Genomic DNA, 24,105 nt, shown 5'->3' with positions numbered 1-24,105 from the left:
TGCTTTGGGATTATTTTCATGTCCTTAACCAAGAGTTTTTGGCCTCAGAGTCATGAATAACTTATTCTGTTATGTCCTTTGGTAGATCACCTGACAGCTCCACTGGGAATGTGGAAAAGAATGTTTAGATTTTCAGTGTCAGTGCCACTGCAAATTAAACCATTTTTAACAATAACTCTGCTAGCTTTTTGGAAAACTCTGAGATTTAGTGCAATGTTATAAGCTTCATAGCTGCCAAGAATATTAGTACTCCAAATAACTAATTATATTCTGTTGAAAGATGTGTATCCACTCATCTGAAAACAAAACAAACTAAATATGGAAAACCACAATGATCTTGGTAATCATCATCTTCTTCTTCTTTTTTGCCTTTTTTTTTTTTTTTTTTTTTAATAGATAATTTTGCATCACTCGGAAACTGTAAATCAGTTCTCAATTTCTTGAGTTCACTAAGAAAGGTAGTAAAGTGGCAATTTATTTTTACAGTAACTACAAGCATTATCTATAGCTTTATGTGTGATTGTAGCATTGAACTTGGGCTAATTGGCTTCATAAATTAGATAATTTTTATGGATTGACATGAAATTGCATTTAGTGTTGAAATTGCTTGTTTCTTTTTCTGTTGTAAAAATTTTACTCTCCCACTAAATCGTAAAATAAGAAGTTAAGATTTACACTGAGAAGTTTATTCAAATCTTGGTTGATATTTGGCAGCACAGTTTCTTCATTTAGAAAATTGTCTCAGCTTTCTTTAGAGAACTAATGAATTAACATTTATGTACACCAAATATTTTCTTGGAGAGAAAAGAGTAGAGTGCCTCTTCATTACAATTTCTGTTTATTGCAGGAAAAATGTGTTGAGCTACCTGGCTATCTTGCAAATTATTGTGAACTTGTGGCGTAACAATGCTGTCAGTCTCAGAGATGATTAGATAAATTTTGGTCTTTTGAAGAGAATCATTTATGTGCTTTTTAAACTATACACAGCCCATGTGATCATATTTTAAAGATTTATGTGTTAATATTTCTTAGCTACTGAAAATGGTTTTTATGTACTGTCTAGTTAAGAGGCTTCAGTTCTACTTCTAGAAAAGTTTACAGCTTTATGGGATAGTAAATAATTTAATATTTTATTTACCTTAGTTTTCACATATGTTGCAATTAACATATTTAGAACTGCAAAAAAAAATTCTTTTTCCTAAAAGAGGGAAGCATTTGCTCAGTGTAACGTTATACATACATTATTTTGTTTGCATTAAAATCCTCAGAAAAGCAAAGATCAAGTCTGTGAAACCATTGACCTTAGATATATTTGTTTTCAAATTAATATTTATTTATTTATTTATTTATTTTAATTCTTTAAGAATCTTTAAGTTCTTTGGACAACATACAAATTTTGCAGTCAATGATGTTGCTAACTGAATGTCCATAGTCAGCCCTGGAAATGGGCTGTCCGGTTCTGTTACATACAAGTTAGCTTATATGTCAATTAGCTAACCTTACGATCTGAAAGACACAAAAAGTGTAACTAAGTTTGATCTTTGCGCTCCTTGTAAAACAGTGTAAATCCTTGGTGTGCTGTCCAGATGTTTGTAAACACTGAATTATGGTTTGCAAGACTGTTAAACTTTTAGCTTTTAGAATTCTTATTTAATCTTATAACATGAACAATAAAACATTCCTGTGTATACACATTATTAGTGTTCCTCGGCATTTTATAGCTGCCTTTATCATTTCTGAAGAACATCCTTTTCAGGTGGTTTAAAAGTTAAATGAGATGGGATATTTACAAAGCAATTTTGCATTATACTGTGAATAGTGGAAAGCATGCATATACTGCTATGTTCCACTGGTGTGCACTGTATACTTACAAATGCCTCTATAGGCAGTGAATTCTGTGTTGTTTAAAAACATTATCTTCTAGCTGATGTACATAAAATACTCTTACTCTAGACTGTCTAGTGTGTTGGTAATTAATGAGGGAAATTTATAGTTCAGTTTGTGGGATATGAGACAAAAATTACACTAATCGGTACCTAAAGCCTATTGGAACATCAGTATGAAATACCCTTAGATGAAGGGTATTTCCCTTCATATTTTACCCTTCATAATTCTGAAATAATGTATTATTGTAGGTATGACACAGATAACATGGAAAGGAACTGTCATATAAACTGTATTGAAAACAGTAGACCTGTTTCTACAGGCACTTTCCAGCAGACCATTGAGCTGCAGAAATTGTTTCATATACTTGCTTATACAGATCCAAGTGACTAAAGTTGGGCATTTTAGGTTCATACTCTGAAAGGAGAGCCATGTGGAGGCAATATTCTATGCCACATTAGTCTTAAGTCTAAACACCACAACAGTTTAAAATTCCTTAAAAACAAAGTTTTAAAAACAGCGCTCCTTGAAACCTCTTAATCTTTTGGTTCCAAAGAGAAAGTAAACTTTAAACTGCTTTAATCTGTCCTTTATAGTATATGCTGTTGTTTAAGGACAGAAAGCTCACCACACCAAAATGTGACAACTTTTGGATTCTTGTGTATAATACCTGCAAATTACCTGCACTGTAAGGAATGTTAGTATAATACTCTAGTATTCATCATGCAGCATTGATGCAATCTTCATTTTCCTGAAAATGTAATGTTATGTTCAATCAGACATTTTTATTAAATATGTTGTTGGTGTGGATTGTTTTGCCTACAGAAAAATAATGACTACAATTTCTAGTGTTTCACAATATTTAGTATTCTCATAATTTAACACATATTTTTAGAGTTCTACAATTAGATCACCTCAACGTCACTTAACAGTTAATCTGAATAGCCAACAATCCTCAGTGTCTGTAAGAAAAATGATCTTCTTTAGTTCCTGACTTAAAATAACTTTGTAGAGTGCTTTGACTGTTCCTGTCATTTTTGATGTATTCTTTGTATGATTCGTTAACAGGTACACTGAAAAATGTACTGTAAACGGAAATAATTTTACTTAGTACTTTCTTTTCCTGTCTATCAGTTAACATTCATGTTAGGTATCTGTTAACTTAGGGCTAATTTATGTTAAGTCGGTGTTCTGATCTGCAACACATTGCACTAGTACAGTCTAGGAAATCCATGAAACTGATCATAGTTTGAACTTGCTTTGATTGCTTTTAGTCATACTGACCGCTGTTGATTTACTGTTACCTTGTGATACCTTATTCATCTATAAATTTGGCTTAATATAGCAGTATAAAGTAAGGATGGAAGGTCAGCTTAGAAATCAGTTGAAAACAGAGAAGTGTTATTTCAGTGACCTTTTATATGGCAAATAAAACTTGAAAGAGAGAGATTACCCATTGCATTGTTTACTTTTTTCAAGTGATTTTCTACATGCTTACATTCATCATCTTGTGACAAATCACTTCATTTTTAATTAATGTTTTTCTTCTTCCTTTGCTTATTAGAATGGACCATGGTTTATCCTAATCCATTAATTTATTAACAAGTGGTAATGAATACACAGTGATAGATAACAACAAGCAAAGTGATGTAGGCTATTATAGTCTGGACAACAATTGAACTTGTATGCTGTTTATCTGGAAAAATCCCAAATTTTTAAATTATCTCTGGTAAATTAAAGGTAAATTTACATTGTTCTGAGGGTTAAGAGAAATGATTAATGATTTAATCATTCAGCCTTTTTGCAGAGAATAGAAGCTTATTTACGCATACAATACAGCAGGTATATGTATTTCTACTCATGGGCATATAAACTGACATATCTGTTCTTATCTTGATGATTGGAAAGATTTGGATTAGTTAGTCTCAGCTCTCTAAGGGGGTCATTAGTCTATGATCCTTACTTTGGGAAGAAGATTATGTTTGGAGAAGAGAAAAAAAAAAAAAAAAAAAAAAAGCCCCCCTTTCCCTACAGCCCCTTTCAGAAATAGTAACAGTAAACCGACCTCAGATCATAAAAAATCTTAAACTGGGTGATTGGAAAATAAGCACTGGATTTCAAAAGTCTTTTAAAAAATGTTCTCAGCATTCTGTTATACCTTCTTTTGAAATGTAAACCAAAATGCCTAATATTGAACCTTTAAACACACTTGGGAATTATTGAAAAAATGTTTTGATTTTTTTTTTCCCATAAAGCTGAGGCAAAATCAGGATCAAAGCTCATGTTTTGCTTCAGATCTTTTGGTTAAGAATGCTCCAAACCAGCTACCCTTTGACATTTAAAATTAAATTAGGAGAAATTATTGTTATAATCCCTGTACCTAAAACAATCCTTGCTATTTACTTATTTTTTTAACATTTTTTTTTTTTAATCTATTAATTTGTTTAACCTTTGTTCTGTCATAATCCAATCACCTGCAAGAAAATTATGCTACTGTTTTTAACGCAAGCAAGCAAACAAAAACACCTTTTGGTGTTTTTGGTCAAGAGTTCCAGTTTCCCCTCATTCAGTAATGAAACATAACAAAATGTGATTATTTTTAAAAAAGAAATCATTTTCAGATACTTTTCCTAAATCACTTGATTTCTAATATTGGATATTCACTTGTGTATTCCCTGAATTAAAACTTCCACCTCTCTATGCATAGTAGCAAAAGCAACTATGTGCATGTTAGCACATCAGAGTTCTGATCCTCCAAATGACTGATGGATTGTCAAGTGTTGAAAATTTTAGTTAACATGCATCCTTTATGAATTTCAAGCAATATTCTCCAAGGGATTAGCTGAAATGTAAATCTCTGGATTGAGATTAGAGAACATTTCAAAATCATCTAAATGGCTGCATTTAGATTTCTCATTTAGATTAATTCTTGGTTCATTTAGATTATTCTTGGTTGGAACTATAATTATTATGTTCTGTTTTAAACAGAAATGAAATGTAGTTTGAGAATTAAGTCATATTAACCCCATCTCAAATATCACTTGCATGTAATAATATAGCAAATAAGAATTTTATGCATGACATTTTTATATGAGTTCATGCTTATTGTTCTTATCTAATCACTGATAGTTTGTTTGCTAAACAGAACAAACAAGTAAAAAAAAAATATTTGACGAAGTTGCATTACAAAAGGTGTTACAGAAAGATACATCCAAAGAAGGATGTATATTCAGTCTCTGTTTCTAAATATGGAAAGCACTTGAATCTGATTTTTTTTTTTGTAACATTATTCAAAAAATAACCTTTGTATCAAAGGATACTTAAAGAATGACTAATATTAGAATAACTGAATTGTGTTGGAAGTGTTTTGTATTCATACAGCTGTGTAAGTGTTGTCTTGAACATGTACTCTTTTCTTCCCATGGGAACCAAGGCTTCAACTTTGACTTCTGCTGTCAGGAATTACTCTGAGAATTCGTGTCTTCAGATCTGTATACATGCTGAAGATGGAATAAAAAGAGTTTTACTTTTGAACAATTTAAATCTTTAAAAGTAGCTAGGTTCAGGAAAAAGACGATTCTAACCTACTGTCATAGATAGTTAATCTGGAAAACCTCAAAGACCTTGCAGGCTTCCTGCTGCCTTTGTTTGCTTTTCTTTTTCCTGGGATGGACATTTTCTTGAGCTTGGAGAAGGGGATCATTGAATGTCAACCGTTTCTCTTGGATCCTAGGCTCCATGGGATTCTTCCAAGTAGATCTCTGAACAGACCAAAATATATTCTCCTGAGATCTAGTGTTGCGGTCTTGGTTTTTGCCCTGCTTTCCCCTTCTCACAATCCAGAACTCCACTATCTCATAATCAGACCAATGATGTCTGCCTTCAGATTTCATATGCATGACCAGGTCTTCCTTGTTTGTAAGTTAGAGATCTAGCAGAACACCATTCCCTTTTGGCTTCTTGATAACCTGTGCCAGGAAGCTGTCACCAATACATTCCAGAAACCTCCTAGATTGCTTGTACCCTGCTGCAGATTATTGAGGTAATTCAAGTTCACTATGAAGACCAGGGCCTGTGAATGTGATGCTTCTTCCTTCTGTTTGAAGAAGACCTCATCTACTTTCTGATCCTGATCAAAAAGTCTATAGCAGATCCCTGTTACAATAGTATCTGTATTGGTCTGCCTGTTAATCTTCACGCATAAACTCTCTGTTGGTTCCTGACCCATCTCAAGACAGAGTTCCATGTATTCCAGTTGCTTTCTCTTGGAAAGGGCAGCACACCCTGGCCTGTCCTTCCTAAAGAGTCTGTATGCATCAGTCACAGCACTCCAGTTAGGTGAGTCTTCCTAAAATGTTTCCATGCCTCTTTGGTCCCAATGAGTTCATAGCCCTTATGAGTTCATAGACTTCTAATTCCATCTGTTTCTTCCCCATGTTACATGTATAAGTGCAGAAGCATGTCAGAGACTCATCCAAGTGTGCTGATTCCTTATAATCAGTACAATAAATTTCCTCATAAGGCTATTCTGCAGACAATTCCTTCTTTACATGCTTACAGTTGAAGTGATTCTAATTCAACCTTATTTTATTGATTGCTATGTGCCCTCTGTTCCTATTATCCTGGACCCTTGGCTTCCTTGCTCCACCCAGAATTTCATCACTTCTTTGTTCGATCTCCTCCTCTCTTTAAAGCTCTCCTTATCATGTTGGCCAGTCCTGCTTAGTTAGGTGAACCTTGCCTCTCTGAAGCATCTGTTGACCCTCAAAAAGGGACTTGTGGTCATAGAAACCAAAATCCTGCTGCTGAAACCAACTGCACAATTACTTACATGTAGGATCCATCCAGTCCTCCTCAGGCCTTCCTTCTCAAGATCGAGGATACTACTACCATGCCATTGCCCTGAGAGCTGTGCAGTTGCACTTGACACTATATGTGTATTGACCTTGTCAGAATCATTGGTTTGTACATGGAAGGGCAACAGGGTGTAATAGTTGGAGGGCCAGTTGAGAATTGGCAGCATCTCCACCAAATCCCTGAGGCAAGCTGCAAACCTTCCTCTGACAATTCAGCTCAGCAAATGGGTGCCCCAGCCCCGACAGCAGGGGGTCTCCTACTGCTATTACAGCTCCCTTCTGTGGATAATGAGAGACTCAGGCTCAGACAGTAAAGATATTCCATTTGACAGTACTCCCAGTTTCTAATCAACTGCAAGGGCAGTGAACCTGTTTTGGTTATCAGATGGGGCAGAAGCCTGCCTTCTAGTATGAGAAGTCACTAGCTTCCAGCCTTCACTGTCATGGGAGTTTCCACTTTCCAGCTTCTTAGGGACAGATTCTTCCAGCCCCTCCACCTCAGTTGAAGGCTAGGGTCCTTGAAACTTCGGGGTCTCAGAGAAGATCTGGTTCATCTCTTTCTCATCCTCTCTGATGCTGTGCAGTCTGGTAACCTCTTCCCACAACTCCCATGGAAGCATAGCCTCTCAATAACTGCACACTCCCTGCAGTGTATGAGATCATATGCCCCAGTGAGAAGCCCCAGGGACTCTCTACAGCCTGAGACTTGCAGAACTGCATCCTCCTTCTGGAGCTCTGTGTCTGAGAGTATGACAGTAAAGGGACAGTTACTCCAATGATTCCTTACCTGGCAACAGCAGGTATCCACAAGTTCCTCAGAGGGTTTCCATGATCACTGACAAAGTGCCAAGAAACTCAAGAAGAGCCTAAACAAAGTACTTTCACCTTCAACCTGGAAAATGTACTCACTGTGATTATTTCATCTAATCTACTTAAAATTCAGCCAATATCAATATTGATGACAAAATTCAGGAATGGTTCTTACTCAAATATTTTATTTTAATGTATGCAAATATATGGCCTGCTCCCTTTTTGACTGCAAATATGTATGTAATCTGAGAGCTCCCCAACCAGGAACGGTGATTAAATATTGAAATATTTATGTTAACAAATATGAGACAAAGCTCAGTGAACACTGAGATGAGGCTGATATTCTGTTTTATTCTGCAAGGTGTATGGAGATGGTCATGTTTAGTTTTTATTTTTATTATTTTTGCTAATTAAATTTGCATTTAGAAGCCATTAATATTCATAATAATCAAGTGTACTTTCTTATATACACATAGCCTAGGAATCTTTTTTTTTCTTTTTTTTTTCTGTAATTTCTCTCAGCTGAAACACACCTTATTGATAGGAAAAATGACAAGTATTTTTGTGGACTGGGTATATACAAAATTTGCATCGTGAACAGGTTGCTGAGGGTATAGAAGTTCATTTACAAAACAGAATAAAGTACATGGTTTATTTCACATATTCACTATTAACTTAGCTGATATGGATGTTCGTTATATTGCTTAGCCATAAAAATGAATAAAGCATTTATACATTTGTTCAGTTTAGACTATGTCTGAAGGCCCCTAAATTTCCAAGACAGTTTACAAATGGTTTAGCATTTGGCTCATAGAATTGTTTTAGTATGTAAAAGAACTTCATTCTTCAGTATTCTTGTCTGGAAAAATTCTTCAAGTAATGGTATGCAATTATTGGAATGCATGTGGGATTGAGAGCACCCTCACCAAGTTTTTGGACAACACCAAGCTGTGCGGTGTGGTGTGGTTGACACGGAGGGAAGGAATACCAACCAGAGGAACCTTGACAGGCTTGAGAGGTGGGACCATATGAAACATTTGAAGTTCAACAAGGCTGAGTGCAACATGCTGCACCTGGGTCAGGGCAATCTTAAGCACAAATACAGTCTGGGAGGAGAATATATTGAGAGCAGCTCTGCAGAGAAGGACTGGGGAGTACTGGTGGATGAAAAACAGCATGAGCCAGCAATGTGTGCTTGCAGCCCAGAAAGCCAACCACATTCTGGGCCATACTGAAATAATTATGGAAAGAAAATCAAGGGAAGTGATTCTGCCCCTTTACTCTGCTCTTGTACTCCACCTGGAGTACTGTGTTTAGCTCTGGAACCCCTATTGTAATGACATAGACCTGTTGGTGCAAGTCCAGAGGAATGCTACAAAGATGATTGGAGGTCTGGAGCACCTGTCCTATGAAGACAGTCTGAGAGATTTTGGGTTTTTCAACCTGGAGAAGAGACCTTATAATGGTCTTTTTGCCCTACACACTGACATAACATTTCCCCTTCATGGGTCTCTTAAAGGGATTGTAGGTGTTTTGTAGTTGACTTTTTTTCTGAGCTTATTGCATGTAGATGCAAAATAAAATATATGTGTAGCAAGTCTTTTAGGTAGATTTTTGAATTTTAATTTAATCTGTTGGATATAGACTTCAGAAGGAACACAGATACATCTCTTCAGTTTTAAATTCTAAACCTGATCATCAACTACGTCATAGTTTACCAGGAATATTTACTGTTTTTCTCTGTCAAAACCAAAATCTATTTTGTGGGCCAGTGGGGTTACATAATATTATTTTTTATTATTTACATAATGGTACACAAAACCAGAGGGAATTTGAGATAATAGGGGCCTGAGTGGGAATCATATCATTGCGTAAATATGAAAATAGACATTTTATGGGAGAAGAGACAGTTAAAAAATCACAAAATGTATCAGAAAAAAAAATCTTGTACACACACAGAAAAAAGTCATCCAAACTTTCAAGTTTATTTTTTTTTTTGTAAGCCCAAAAGAATATCTACTTGACAGAATTGTCCTTATAGTTTATGACTAGAAAATATTTAAATCACATTTGTATATGTGTCATATAAGAGTCCTTTCTAGTTCCTGGTTTCCTAGATTTTTTTTTTCAATAACTTGTTATTTGTATATGAAAATGTGAAACTGGTAGCTGCAGTATTGTACAACTTGTTAGACAATGACAGTTTGTATATTTCACTGGTTTCAGTCTTTTTATGAATTGTGATTACAGTGAAGAATGCTATCATACAGCAAAGAGCTTTCAGTGTTTACCTGGTCATCTTCCCTATTTTTTTTCCACCCCAAAAAAATAAATATTTCTCTTGTGTTTAAAATAAGCATAAAGGCACTTCATAATTTTACAGTAAAAATGAGTGCATGATTGGTGTTGGTGTACCAATCCCAAGGTAACGGAGGTAAAAGTAGTTAATTAACTTTTAGGGAGGTAAAAGTAGTTACTCTGAAGTTTTTTCATTATTTTCAGGTAATTTCTGGAAGTAGAATTTTGGCAGTCATTGTAGATAATTCTCTGTGATACTCATTGAAGAAAAAACAAAAACAAAAACAAAACAAAACAAAATTATTTTTTTTCCTTGAGTCCATAATAGATTCCCCTGAATTAAGCACGATGGTTTTATGCAATTCTTGATGTGAATCTATTGTTTTAAATGGGACTCCATCAGGTATGCTATGATCCACTCAGATGGTATTTGAGAGATTAATGCAGTAAACATCATCTAAATAATCAGGATTTTATGTTCTGTATGTTAATGTATGTTACTGCAAACTGCTAAAGCAGCATGAAGGATTATGTAAAACGGACACAGTTCCTAGTCTTTTCAATAAAGATATTCATTTTTATTTATTTTAACATAATTCATAGTCCATAACAACTTGTACTTAAAATAAACCAATAAAAACAGTGCCAGAACCAACATGGAAAGAAAGATCTGTGAGGTAAAGGGCAATTTCCCTCACCTCACTCCAAGTATTTTCCTTTTCTTGAACTTATTCATACCTCTCTGTTTATTTTTTTCCATGATTTACTCTTTTGGTAAATTAGCCATACACACAAAACATTTTCTCTATGATCAGATGGAGAAAATGAAAAAAAAAAAAAGGCCAATAAATCAGCAACTTTTCTCTAATGTCAACATAGTACAACGATACCAGCTTGCAGCAGACTTAAATATTTGAGTAACACCAGAAGGAAGAAATATTTGATTACTAAACGTGCTGAGGCTCAGATATATGTGTTGTTATGAATATAAACATTCATTGAAAAGTTAAATTTGTTGCAGGTCTTGATGTCTTAAAATATTGTCAGACACAATAACATTTATCATTTATTAGTATAGTTTCTGACTGACTAAATGGTGTTCTTGGAACACTTGCTCACAATCAGAAATAAAGCAGACTATTTTTTTTTCTATATTGAATATTGAGGTAATTGTCAAATAAAAATGTAACTAACGTTTGTCTTCCATTTTCTGTGAAAGGGGTGTTATGGATTCCAGTAGTATTTGATTGCTTTTTTTTTAGTTTCCTTTTTTAATCCAAAAAAAAAAAGGGATTGTAGAAACAGTCACATATACTGTAAACAATCATTAAAAAACTGCAATTAAAAAAAATCACACACTGAGTATCTCTGAAGAAAATGTCTGTAAGAGACAAATTCACTAATTTGTTCAGTATACTTTATTGTTATTTCAATAGTTTTTTATTTTTATTTTATTTATTTAGGAGATAAATCAGGTGATCTCTAAAATTTAGGTGATCTCTAATTCATAATCAATCTGTGGCTCACAGCTTTCAGTTCAATCTTTTGCTTTAAGCAGAATAACTTTTGGTGGAGGTAACTGGAAATGACTTCCATGCACAAAGTAGTGGTGAAATCAAAAATCTTGAAAATGTGTACTAATTCTTCTCACTTTAAAACCTGAATAAGCCCTGTACAGGGCTTTTTGTGTAAAGCACAAAAAACATTGATTTTAAATGTTCATTTCTGGTCTGTGTAAGCTGAAACAGGTGGTTTACAGGTATCTGACTGATGTTGCCAGAGGTTTCTTTTTATTAAAAGGGAATTCTTTGGGTCATGAGTTTATAAGTCTTATTTGTCTTACTTATAAATTATTAGTATGAAAGCAGATTGTATTAGAATTTAATGTTTCTGTGTCGTTGAGCAAGGCTCAGACTATAAATAAATAAATAAATGAAAATGTTCTGTTATTAGCCAATTTCAGTTGGGAAAAAGGCCTTGCATATAATGTGAATTATCTTCTAGAGCAACTGTGCAACTGTTTTTTGTTTGTTTGTTTGTTTTTAAGATGTTTGGAGAATATTCAAGAGAGAATACTGTTGTTAAAAAGTGAAAAAGAGAATTTCTGGTTGAACTGTTTTTTTTTTTTTTAATTATTATTATTCCGTTTCTGATAACACTGTCGGTCTATAAAAGATAAAATCAAAATTACATCGTCCTATTGAAAGCTGGAAATCATAGGTCTCTAGAAACACTTTCATATCTTTTCCCAAGTTTAATAATCTACAATCTAAATTAAATTTATGTGAATCTCTCCTGTCTTTGTTTTAAATGCAAATACATAAATACACAGTTTTTAAAAAGCAAATTTGAGTAAATGATTTCACACTGCTCTTTGCTTCTATAAAATCAGCACTTTGGGGAAGATTGTATTCAGGATTATTTCAGAATATTTAAAAAAAATCATTTTTAACAAAACCTCAAAGACCAATCTAAACTCACTCATATATTTTTTTTTCCTATTTTTCTCTCTTAAGTCAGTAAAGACCAGAGGTTAGTGTTTGCTGACATTACATACACTGTTCCTTTGCTCTTTTGTTATGAGAGACACGTATGTTTGCGATGTTGTCAGGGAGCAGACAGGCAGACTGCTTTCCAAGTGAAGGAGAGCTGGTAGGCTGAGGTAGTGCTATCTGGGGCCCAGTTCTACAGTACTTAAGCCAGGTCAGCAGAGCAGGTTCAGGTCCAGATTATTAGACAAGTCCACAGTGATGGGGAAGGTGTGGGAAGCCAAGTCCATTCTGAACCAGGGCTGGAGCTCAGCTCTGGATCATAGATTAATAGAATGGTTTGGCTTTGAAGGGACCCACCTCTCAAGCCTGTCGAGTTCCCTCTGGATTGCATCCCTTCCTTCTAGCATGTTGACTGCACCACAAGGCTTGGTGTCATCCACAGACTTTCTGAGGGTGCACCCAATCCCACTATCCATGTCACCAACAAAGATGTTAAACATTACTGGTCCCAATACCAACTCATGAGGAACACCACTTGTCACTAATCTCCATTTGGACATTGAGCCATTGACCGCAACTCTTTGTGTGACACCATCCAGCCAATTTCGCACCCACCAAGTGTCCATATGTCAAATCCATGTCATTTAGAGACAAGGATATCACATGGGACAGTGTCAAATGCTTTGCACAAATCCAGGTAGATGATGTCTGCTTTTCCCCCTCCACCAGTACTGTAACCCTGTCACAGAAGGCCACCATATTTGTCAGGCATCATTTGCCCGTAGTGAAGCCATGTTGGCTGTTACTAATTTGTCCTTTTTTTCTGTTTGCCTTAGCATAGTTTCCAGAAGGATCTGCTCCATGATCTTGCCAGGCACAGAGGTGAGACTGACTGGCCTTTAGTTCCCTGACTCTTCTTTTTTTTTTTTCCCCCTGTGGCTAGAGCCACATATATCAAGTACATATATTCTCTTGTTAGTGAAGACTGAGGGAAAAAAAGGCCCCTTTTCCTCCAGGATGGAGGTTCCCATCCCTCAGCAACTCTAGTTTAAAGCCTTCTTTACCAGCTTGGCAAGCCTGTGACCAGAGATGCTCTTCCCCAAATCTTCCACAAATATGGTGGCCTTCTGAGACAGAGAGCAACACTAGTTCAGCCTCCGGGAGAGCTAATTTAAGGCAGGGAAAAAAAACTGCTGCACAACACCAGCTGGGAGAGAGGAGTGAGAAAATGGGAGAGAACCAGCCCTGTAGACACCATGGTCAGTGCAGGAGGACAGGATGTGCTCCAGGCCCCACAGCAGAAGTTCCCCTGTGGCCCCTGGTGGAGCAGGCTGACCCCTGCAGCCCATGGGTGGAGTAGATCTCCACGCTGCAGCCCATACCCTGTCAGAGCACTGGGCACTCAAGAGGAAGTTGATCTTTTTATCTGAAGGTTGGAATCTGGCACCTCACCCACCCCCCTCCCCTGCTTTCTTTACTTAAGATGAATGGAAGAACAAACACCTTGAAAACATTGTATGAAAAATGTCATGTTGAATAAGCATAAGATATTGTTTGGAAGAACTCTAATGAACAACAAACCAGTAAGAACTATTAACATTCTGAAAATTAGCCAATACAGTATCTCAGAACATATGAGTTCTATTACTCTGCTGAGCAGTGATTTATACTGAAATCAATGATACCAAACTTGTCTATTAAATGTACTAACATATGCAAAATCATTTTGTGAATATTCTAGAGATCCTCGAGTATCTGGTATAATAAATATTTAAAATTATCGTTGTAGACATGAGCTTGTAGCCATCCTGGGTGCACTGAATTAAATTTTACAGACACAGATAAGTAAATTTATCTTTCACATCACCTCCTGGCTTGATAGTCATCTTGTGCTTAATTGCTTGACTGAAATTCAACCTTGGATAGCTTTGTGATTTCACTCTACTTGAAATCAGCCAAAAATGAATTGCTATTGATTAGCATCATCACTGTGAAAAGGTGAACTTTGAGGCTTAGAATCTGTAGTTGTGTGTTTTGGCAAATGTTTTGTAAAAACTTATGGGGTTCTGGTGTACCAAATCTATCATGGATATTCGTAAGACATTATGATTGTATATTTATTCAGAAAGATACAGATTTCGTGAATCACTGAACAGTATTTGAAAAATTATAAATCTGAGCAATTTGAGGGAGAAATAATTTGTTGGTAAATAGAACTACGTGATTCTTTTTTTTCTACTTACTGTACATAAATTCAGTGAATAAAGTTTAAAGACATAATGAGAATCTAGCACAGTTCTGAGCATTGCAGTTAACATCTTAGACTCCTGTCACTAGTGGGAAGACCATGAGGGGAAAAAAATAAAAATAAAATAAAAATAAAAATAAAAATAAAAATAAAAATAAAAATAAAAATAAAAATAAAAATAAAAATAAAAAAGAGGAAAGGTCAATCCCTATTCCATGTTTAATATTAGTACAGATGCTTACCACATTCTAGAGGATTTAGTTTTATATTTCGAAGACTGTGAGGTAGCATAAATGTAATATATGTAAGCTTTTCACTCTGTATCATTCTCTACCCAGATGGGAAAAACAAACAAACAAGAAAAGTTACAACAGCAAAGTTAGTAGTTTAGTAGCTGTGTAAAGTATTTTTATACATGGAGAAGTCCATAATGTAAAGATAATTACTATATAGTAGTATATGGTTTGAAAAATTAAAATTAGTTCCCAGTTAGTCTGCCAATATGATGCAGAGAGTAAAAGAAATATATTTCTTCCTTTCTTGCTACTGTACATAATCTTAGATCAAAAGCCCACTTCAATTTTAAGAACTGTTTTGAGCTGTCTCCAAACAGTACCTTCAATGGCATATCAACGTGTTAATACTTACCAAAGTTTTAACAGTGGGACAGTGGGTACGTTTTTTTTTTTTTTTTTTTTTTTTTTAAGAGGAACATGTAATACGTTATAAAAGGAACAGCTGAGGAAGAATACTTTTGTTGGCAGAATAAAATAACTCTAAACATAATCCATTCAATTTTTACCTCTGAGAAGTTACTTTTTTAGTTGATACCTAGTCTCTGTATTTATGTGAATGGGCTTAGAATTTGGATATGGCTCTAATGAATTTGCTAGTGAGTATATTCTTATAATTTCTGAGTTCTTTTGTCTCTGTTTTCCCATTTATTCCTTTTGCTAATAAAGTGTCCATACCTAAATGACAGAAAGATTTGATCTCACTTTCAAACTGAGAATATCATGGCTGGGTTCTGATGTTTACATGGAAATGTTCTGAATCATCAGCACTGCTGGTCTTTGTTATCAGTAATGATGGTTGTGGAGAAGAAAACACTTTGGTTTTTCGTTTTTCTTACTTTGCTCAATCTCTGGGGAAATCTAGTTTATTATATTTAAAACACTATCTAGAGAAATATTTGGAAAAGAATATGATTGTTGTTAGTAAGTACTAATACTTTCTATTTTCCATTGAATATGATTTTTGTCTTTACCAGACTGACAAAAAATATTTATTTGTACTTTGATTATATATATATATTTAATACAATACATATATTTCAAAGGATCATTTGTCCTTTGATAATTTAAATATTTTCTTGAGAATCCTAGCAAACTGCATGAATGATTGACATGTTTGTTCACTTTCATTTTGATCCATGCTTCTAAATGAATATATATTTTCATGCATATTGTTTCATCTTTTCTTGACATTTTCTTTCCTGGAGGCTTTGCTCAGTATTTAAGAAAATTCAAATGGCATGAATAATACAATGAAATGATTTAAAATGGATTAATTTTTGTGACTCATTGTTAATATTTAATTTTACTTAGAAAGAACTTTACCAAGTATGTATCTATCTTCAACTAGACAACAGGTTGTAATATACTTATCCTTTCACTCTTATCTGGCTACAGTTCAGACCCAGTTAGAAAGCTATTTTACTTTTGAGAGGAAATGTAATTCAATTTCTTTTGTGATTTTTTTTTACATATATAAGCTATTTGTGCTTGAAGATATGGTTTTGACTGAGGAAAATAGGAGCAGCTGACTCACTGTAGCTGGCCAAGTTAAGGGATAAAAAAATATTTAAATGTAAAATTGAATGACTTTTCTCAGTTTTTCCATTTTTCCATTTTTTTTACATTCACTGTTTTCCATCATAATTGATGTGTTCTCAAACAACAACGACAATAAACAAACAAAACCACACCCACTTCTAATTCCTGTCTGTGGTGTTCTGTTAAAATCTAGTACTACATTTTATAGTGTCCTTGGAACAGGACACTAACATTTAGGCATATGCCTATCTATATGTATACATATATATGTCTTTTTACATATATGTAAAAATTATGTTTTATTATCTACATATATTACTGTATGTGCAACTTATTTACAGTCAAGACCATGACATAAAATAGTCAGACCAGGAAGACTAAAGCAGGCTTCTCAGTGTGCAAACAATGTGACTTGATAGTGTCACATAGCATTCTTTTGAACAAAGGCTCCTCAGCCTCAGTGTACAACTCTCTGTGAAAGAAGCAAAGGTAGCAAAGGTTTAAATGACCCTGTCATTTAAACAGTTTGAGCTGGCTTTTGTGGTTATCTGAAGATCTTTTAATACAACAGCACCACTCTTCCTATGAGTTTAGTTGCAGGGCTGGACCCCTTTTAAATAATGTAAAAAGATGTGACACTTTGTGTCAAAACAGGTAAGCCTAATTCTGAGAGTAGTTAAATTCAGTTGTGAGGAGCTGATCAAATATATATATATACATACGTATATATATGTACATATACACATGTATTATGCCTTGATATTACAAACACTTTGCTCAGTTTCATTACTGAGAACACTTCTGGTCCATGGGACATGTGAAGAACTAGGGCCTTAAAGAACTGAAAATCTTATAGAAGTAAGGTGGGAAGATAAAAGTTTATTAATTGATTTAGCAAGATAACCACATTGTTAAAATTAACAGGGTCTGAATTTGGTTTCTCTGATGTAATGTCTCATTCTCTTTGTTTTACATTCAGCAGCTTTTCATTATCTGCCATAAATTTATTTTAGAATAAAAGTAAGCAATATCTGAAAACAAAACAAAACAAAACACCTCTCTATTTCTTTCTAAAGCCTTCCTTGCTTAGAATAATGTGTCTTCCACTGTTGTCAGTCTCCATACTTTCATCATATAGTTGATTCTGTCCTTCATGGAACTAAAAATTGTAAAGATCCTAATCTTTTTACTTTTGTACATGAGCAGTTTTAATTTTTTTTTTTGTTGTTGGTTGGTTGGTTGGTTTTGTCCATTGAAAGAACCAGAATCTTTCATTTGCACATTTTTAATCTATTTTAATCTGTTTTAATCTTTTGATAAGTATCTGTTGATAATAACTTGTTAGTAGTAAGTGCTTGCAATCATAATCTTCCAATAAATATGTTAGTACCAGTTTTGTGCTATAAAGATCAATTTGTTTTACCTTTGTTTTTCATTTTTAAACCTGAGAAGCATTTATTACATTCTTGACATAAGCACTATCTCCTTGTCTCTGAAGAGTAAATAAAATCAGCTGTGAGATAATTACGTCCTATGATTAGTAATGTGGCTTTTTGTTGCTACTTTTAATTCCTCCTGTATGTAGATTAGATTAATGAATTAAGAAAACTTGTTTATCCTAAATTAAAGTAGCACTAGTGATTATAAAAGATAATTATGTTAAGGTTATTAATTGCGATGTTAAGAAGTAGAGTAGTGTGAAATATTTCCTTTGGTTATTAGTAGTCTCTAGTGATGAAGACAATTTATAACTTCAGTATAATGAAAATTCCTTGTAGTAATTCTAAAGTAAAAACAGACAATATGTGAGAATGTGATTATATTTCATCTTTAGGGAAATAGGAAGTGAACTTTGACACTGTCAGACCAAAATCAATCTCAGTGTAATTTAAAAGATTTTTTTTTTTTTTAATAATGTTGTTCCATAAATAGAATGGAAAGAAATAAGATTTTGGTTGCTAGTTACCATTTTTAAATGTTATCTATCTTATGCTTTACTTTTCTGGAAATACAACTTATGAAAAACTTGTTGTTCAAGTTCTTGATTTTACATGCCATGGAAAAGTACATCTTGGTCTGATTTTTAAGATGCCCACCTTACTTGAGGTGAGGCTGTTAGCTTCTTCTTATAATAAAAAACAGATTTTATTGTATTATTCTTCTTTCCTTTTCTTTTTTGTTTGTTCTCTTGCTCCCTCCATAAATTCTTCCCAGGTAGAAAGGTTGAAGCTTGAGAATACCTCTGAATGGGGAAAGAGAGAGAGACTTGAAGGAGAAAAGCAAAATTTGGAAGAAGAAAGCAGAACATTGAAGTTGCAGGTGAAAGAAATTCAGAGACTTCTGGAGATGAAAAATAAAGCAACGCCGATTAAATTGAGCTGTGATCATCAAAATACACAAAGCAAGCTGCTGGTTAAAAATAAGGTATGTGCATTTCTTAGTTTGATTACTTGAGGAGCATGAAGAATTACTATTTCATAATAATAAAAAAAAAAAAAAAAGTTGTCCCTAAAACAAGAGCTGTAAAAGACAGAAGATCTGTGTTTGTGCATATCAGATATGCGCAATTAGTGCTCAGTGACTTTGAATTTCTGCAGGGTACAGAAACTGAAAGATTTTTTCATTTTTAAAAAGAACCATGGGAAACTGTAAGTCTGAAAAGAAGACTATGGAGCAAAAGTTACGACCAGGAGGATTTGAAGAGATTAATTAATCTTTGGTAGCTACAGAGTACTGATAAAGGTTAAAGCAAACAAAATGTGAGACAAATCATTTATCTGTCTTTCTGAATATGTAATCTCCCTTCAGAAAAGAAAATGGAATGAAGAACAATATTTCTTATTTTTTATTCTTCTAAAATCTGTTCACTTTTAAAACATTATCATATAGCTATTTATGCAATAGCGTAAAATATTCAGAGCAAAAATTATTCAGAGACCTTTGTGTATTTCTTCTATTTTATGTTTTTCTATGTCAATACATTAAGTAGTGATCTGGAAGACTTCCACTTTCATTGAGACTCTGAAAGCTGTATAAGAGAAAGCAAAAAACTAACAAAAAACACATTAAATGTACATACTTAATGTTGCAAATTGGGCAATGAGAAGCATTTTTATTTGCTTATATAAGAAATTGTTTAATTTACAACACTAAATGCACATGAAATGACAATACCAACCAGAGGAACTAGGAGCAAATTTGAGGTATTGTTACACTAGGTAATTTTTCTTGGGAAAGATTAGGAGAGAGACTATTCTATACCTGAGGTCTGCTTATAAATGTAATGAGTTTCCTGTATTTCTGTGGTGGCTCAGGAACAGCAAATTGTATTTCACACATATAGTTTACCTTTATAGAATATCTTCTTATACAATGAACACCTGTCTTTGATTTTCCATTACTGGTATTTATCATATTATGTGATATGAGGATTTTCGTGATTTCTTTGTAATGCAAGTAATGTGAGGTTAGAGATGTGGCCAGAAAGATGGATATCTGCTTTGACATTTTGCTGTATTTAAAATATCTTTTAGTTATCTAGATTTATTATTTTTTTATTATTTTTTTAATGTTACTTGTATAGAATATTAGACATCTGTGATCAGGTTTATCTGTTAGTATAATTGCTGTGAGAATATTTTACATCCTTTCATCAAAGTCAAAAGGTGGATATGAAGCTCAAGCATCTCTCTTTTCCTATTATAAAAGTCAATGTTCCTGTAGTGTTTGCTTTTTCATAGCTGGTGATTTTAGGATTAAGATTGTCTTCACAACTATTAACTATCGGTTTCAATGAGAAAATTAAAAATGATAATTCATTAGCAGATGAAACTGTAAACCATCATCTGGTAGCTTGATAGTAGTTATCATCCAAAGAATGGGGTGGGAAAACATTTATTTGCAGCTGTTTCTCTCTGTGATTCACAATAACTCCTGCAAATCATGGAATCACAGAACATCATCAAAAAACATAGAATGACTTTGGATTCTAATCCAGAAGCTCCTCCCCCCTTTCCCCCCCCCCCCCCCTTTTTTTGGTTTGTTTTCTTTTTTTTTCTTTTTATGGCATGGTGGTTTGAGTTCAATTAAAATAACATGCTGTACAGAGGACTGGAAGAGTGCATAAGGATTTCTGTATGACATGGGTGATGGTTAGGTGTTTAGGTAAGCTAAAGGAAGCATATGCAAGATTTAAATCACAGCTATGTAGAGATTTTTATCAATTTTTATATGAATGATTACAGATTTACATATAGAGTACATGAAAGATATATAGGTAATGTATTGTAGAATGAACTCGAGAGCAAAACAATTACCTCATACCCTTACTTCTCCAAAACCTGCATATGCAATAAGGAGATCTGTTATAGTTGTTTAGAACAGCATATAGTGATGTATGTCTGATTCATTCTTTTAAAGGTTATAAACAACCAATGACAACATTTGTTTTCCTTTTATAACAGTTTATAAATGGAATATAACATAATATTAGACAGGGTATCAAAAGACAGAGGGATATCCTTGTGTAAAGAATTTCATGTTGATGATGTCTTGATTTTTAATATGGACACCTCTAAACTATATAGAATGCATGCAATCTCTTGCCATGTATACAAATTGAAAATCTGAGTAGAAAAGTTAATATGAATCATATTTTGCTCAAAACATGAAGCCTTAATATTATTCTTAGCTGGCAGTATGTTGGTTGAAAATGTTTCCATGTGCAGTTTTTAAAAGGTTAACTCCTGTCATACAAGATGAGAAAAATTGATGAAACAATTGAGATCAGACATCATAACTACATTGTTTTATTGGTTGTACTTGATGGAACAGAGAATGCCCTTTAAATTAATAGCTGAATCGTTTGATGTGTAGAATGGCAAAAAATATTAAATGGATCTAACTTGTTCATCTAGGAAGGGATAAAATGAAGAAAAAAAAAACTTGTTGATGGTATAGATCAATACCCAAAACATGCTTTTTATGGAGAGAAATTTTCTATCTCAGCTGTAAGTATTACTTTTAGGCAAATTTATATGTTAATTTAGATAAATAATAATTGTGTTATTTTGCATTCTCTCTAATTGCTATGCTAAAAATCTGCTTTATTATGTGTTGATTCACTGAATATGTTTTGTAGGGGACTAGTACAGGATCTAGGTCTAGAATGCGAAGCTGTGAAGATTGGGGATTCATAGACTAATTTTTTTTATTAACTTTAGTTTCCAACTTTAATACAATAGCTATAATATTAGGAAAAAATGCATATATCTTAAAGATGTGATGATATATAACGTACTTTTATGAAACCATTTTAGCTTTACATTATTTAGCAAGATTGCTAAGTAATGTTAAGCTAATCATCAACAACATCAATATTTTAGGTTTGATTTTTCAGAAGTAGGAAGCACTCCATTTTTTATTCAAATTCTTTGAAAAATTAAGACATGCTGAGTTTATATGGCAAGGTGGTGACAACAGGAGGGGGACAAGGGCTACAGATCTCCTCTCAAAAGCAAGGATAGGCTCCAGTGGCCCCACCTCAGGGCACGGCTGGGCCTAGAAGCCAAGATGAGTGAATATCAGCCAGGCCACCCTGGCCCTTCCACCAGAATGATATTGTGGGTGTATCCTACATGGGAAATATTTTATCATTTTTATGATAATGTATTGAATGAGATTTAATTCTTATAGATATGAACTTTTGTTTTGAAATGGTTATGATGTGAATGACATCCTTCCTAAATTTAACCATAAAAACCACTAACAGTTCTGAGACTAAATTGCCACTTCCTAAATCTGTTTGTTTATTTTTACTTGAATGAGGATTGAATAAGGAACAACAGTTCAATCATTGCTTCTTTAAGATCTGGAAAATCAATATAATAACATTTTCAAAAACTGGATAAACTTTGTCCATCTTTGTCAAAATATTAGTGGAAACCTATTTTAAAATTTATGAATTATTAGAATAATTAATCACATGCTGTAATCCACGTGAAGTATGTAAAATGACATGTATTTCATATTTGGATACTTGAAGAGTATACAAGCAACGGATCACTCATTCTTTCCTTTTAATCAAATATTGTGGCATAAAGTGTCTGAAATCCTAAATTCAAATCTGTCATCTAAAACTAACCAACTAAATGACTCTTTCTTCCTTTCCCCTGCTGCTCCCAGCCCTCTCCCCACCCCTTCCCTCCACTGGCAAAAGTCGAAGAAGTGTTTCTTATTGTCCAATTCTTAATAGATTTCCTCCTCAGTAGATAATTTTTTAGTAACATTAGGAAATTACAGTTCAAATTATGAACAATTTTATAAAACTATTTAATTTGTATTTTAACCAGCACAGTATCTGCTAGAGGAAAAAATGTATGTTTAACTATGGTATTACCTCCTTCCATCTTTACTAAATTTTCTTGAGTTTCACAAGTGACTGGTGCAAATATAGAGCAGCTGCTTCATATTAGAAATAATATGATAATAGTCAGTATAGCAAAAATAAAAGGAAAGAGCACAACTGGAAGAAAATCTAAACGCCCTGTTTCTGCAGGGGCTTTAAATTTCCTTTAAAGCAAAACAGAACAAGAAAACAAGCAAACAGCAAAACAAATCAAAAAAACAGGTAACATTTTACAATGTACACCAAAATAACTCAGAAAGACCTGATAAATATCCTTCTATTATGTATCAGGGGAAAAAATATATCATTGCAATTTAATATTGGATTAGTTATTGTTATTAATCCTATTTTAATGCATTAAGAAATGCTCTTTGTAAGTTTTTTAATTTATTTATTATACACACACACACATATATAAATATATAAATAGTAGAACTCTGGAAATAGACTGAGGAAAAGTCTACTGCTACAACTAGAACTTTCTCCATTTCCTAACTCCTTGTTTTTTATACCTGTGCTACGCTTCTCAGTGATTACATCTTTGAACAGGCTTTATCAATTTTGCCTGTTCATTTCTTGCTTTTTCTTCCACGTTTTGTCCCAGACACCCTTCAGTACTACATTTTGAAACACATAAAGAGTTGTGACTGTCCACTGGTGTGGACTTTTTCTTAGCTTTAATATTTGGGAATTAAAACATTCTCTGTCTTGCAAATGCTTGGAGCATCTCTCCAGTGCTTTCTTACACTGTGAGAAAAGCCTGTGAGAAAAAAAAATGAGTTGTTTGAACCCCAACCCTTTTTTTTTTTCAGTGTCTCTGTTCCAAATGGAAAAGCTAGTACAAAATGAGATGTTCACAAAGGAATTATTTTTAGTCTGTTTATAAACAGTTTGATAAATATGTTTATAAACTCTTTGATAAATACAATGATTAATGAAAAAAAATGTTTACATCTATTGTCTTATTTGGATCATTTAAAAGTTTATTCATTTTTATTTGTTCCCACTGTTTACTTGAATGTAGAATACTTCTAACAAGATACAGCCTTGTTACTCTAAGCTCCATACAAACTTAGTATAGATTATTAACCAGAAAAGTATTTACAATTACAATTGTAAAATAAAAATTTAACAAGTGATTGAGAATAATAAAAGGAATGAGATAAGGTGACAAATGTTGCAGCTGCATAGATATACACGAACATTTTGGTTCAAAGAAGTAATGGGGCCTTAAGACAGGTCTCCTAGGATCCCCTGTTGAATTGGTATTGGTGTA

General features: G+C 33.7%; 1 protein-coding gene across 6 annotated transcripts in view; it reads left to right on the top strand.

Annotated features, from left to right (window-relative positions):
• The window catches only part of CCDC102B (coiled-coil domain containing 102B), a 161,309-nt gene that overhangs the window by 32,134 nt on the left and 105,070 nt on the right, over nt 1-24,105 (top strand). For 5 of the 6 annotated variants that reach the window (XM_068671389.1, XM_068671390.1, XM_068671391.1 and 2 more), the window contains one exon: nt 18,638-18,847. In XM_068671389.1, coding sequence (XP_068527490.1) covers nt 18,638-18,847 — 210 coding nt within the window. Of the gene's footprint in view, nt 1-13,823; nt 13,924-18,637; nt 18,848-24,105 lie in introns of those variants that run through there. The other variant, XM_068671394.1, reaches the window with a different exon arrangement.

The sequence above is a fragment of the Anas acuta genome, chromosome 2 (genome assembly GCF_963932015.1).
Source record: "Anas acuta chromosome 2, bAnaAcu1.1, whole genome shotgun sequence".
Lineage (NCBI taxonomy): Eukaryota > Metazoa > Chordata > Aves > Anseriformes > Anatidae > Anas > Anas acuta.
The sequence above is the reverse complement of the archived record's forward strand: the minus strand, read 5'-3'. Positions and strand labels throughout refer to the sequence as shown.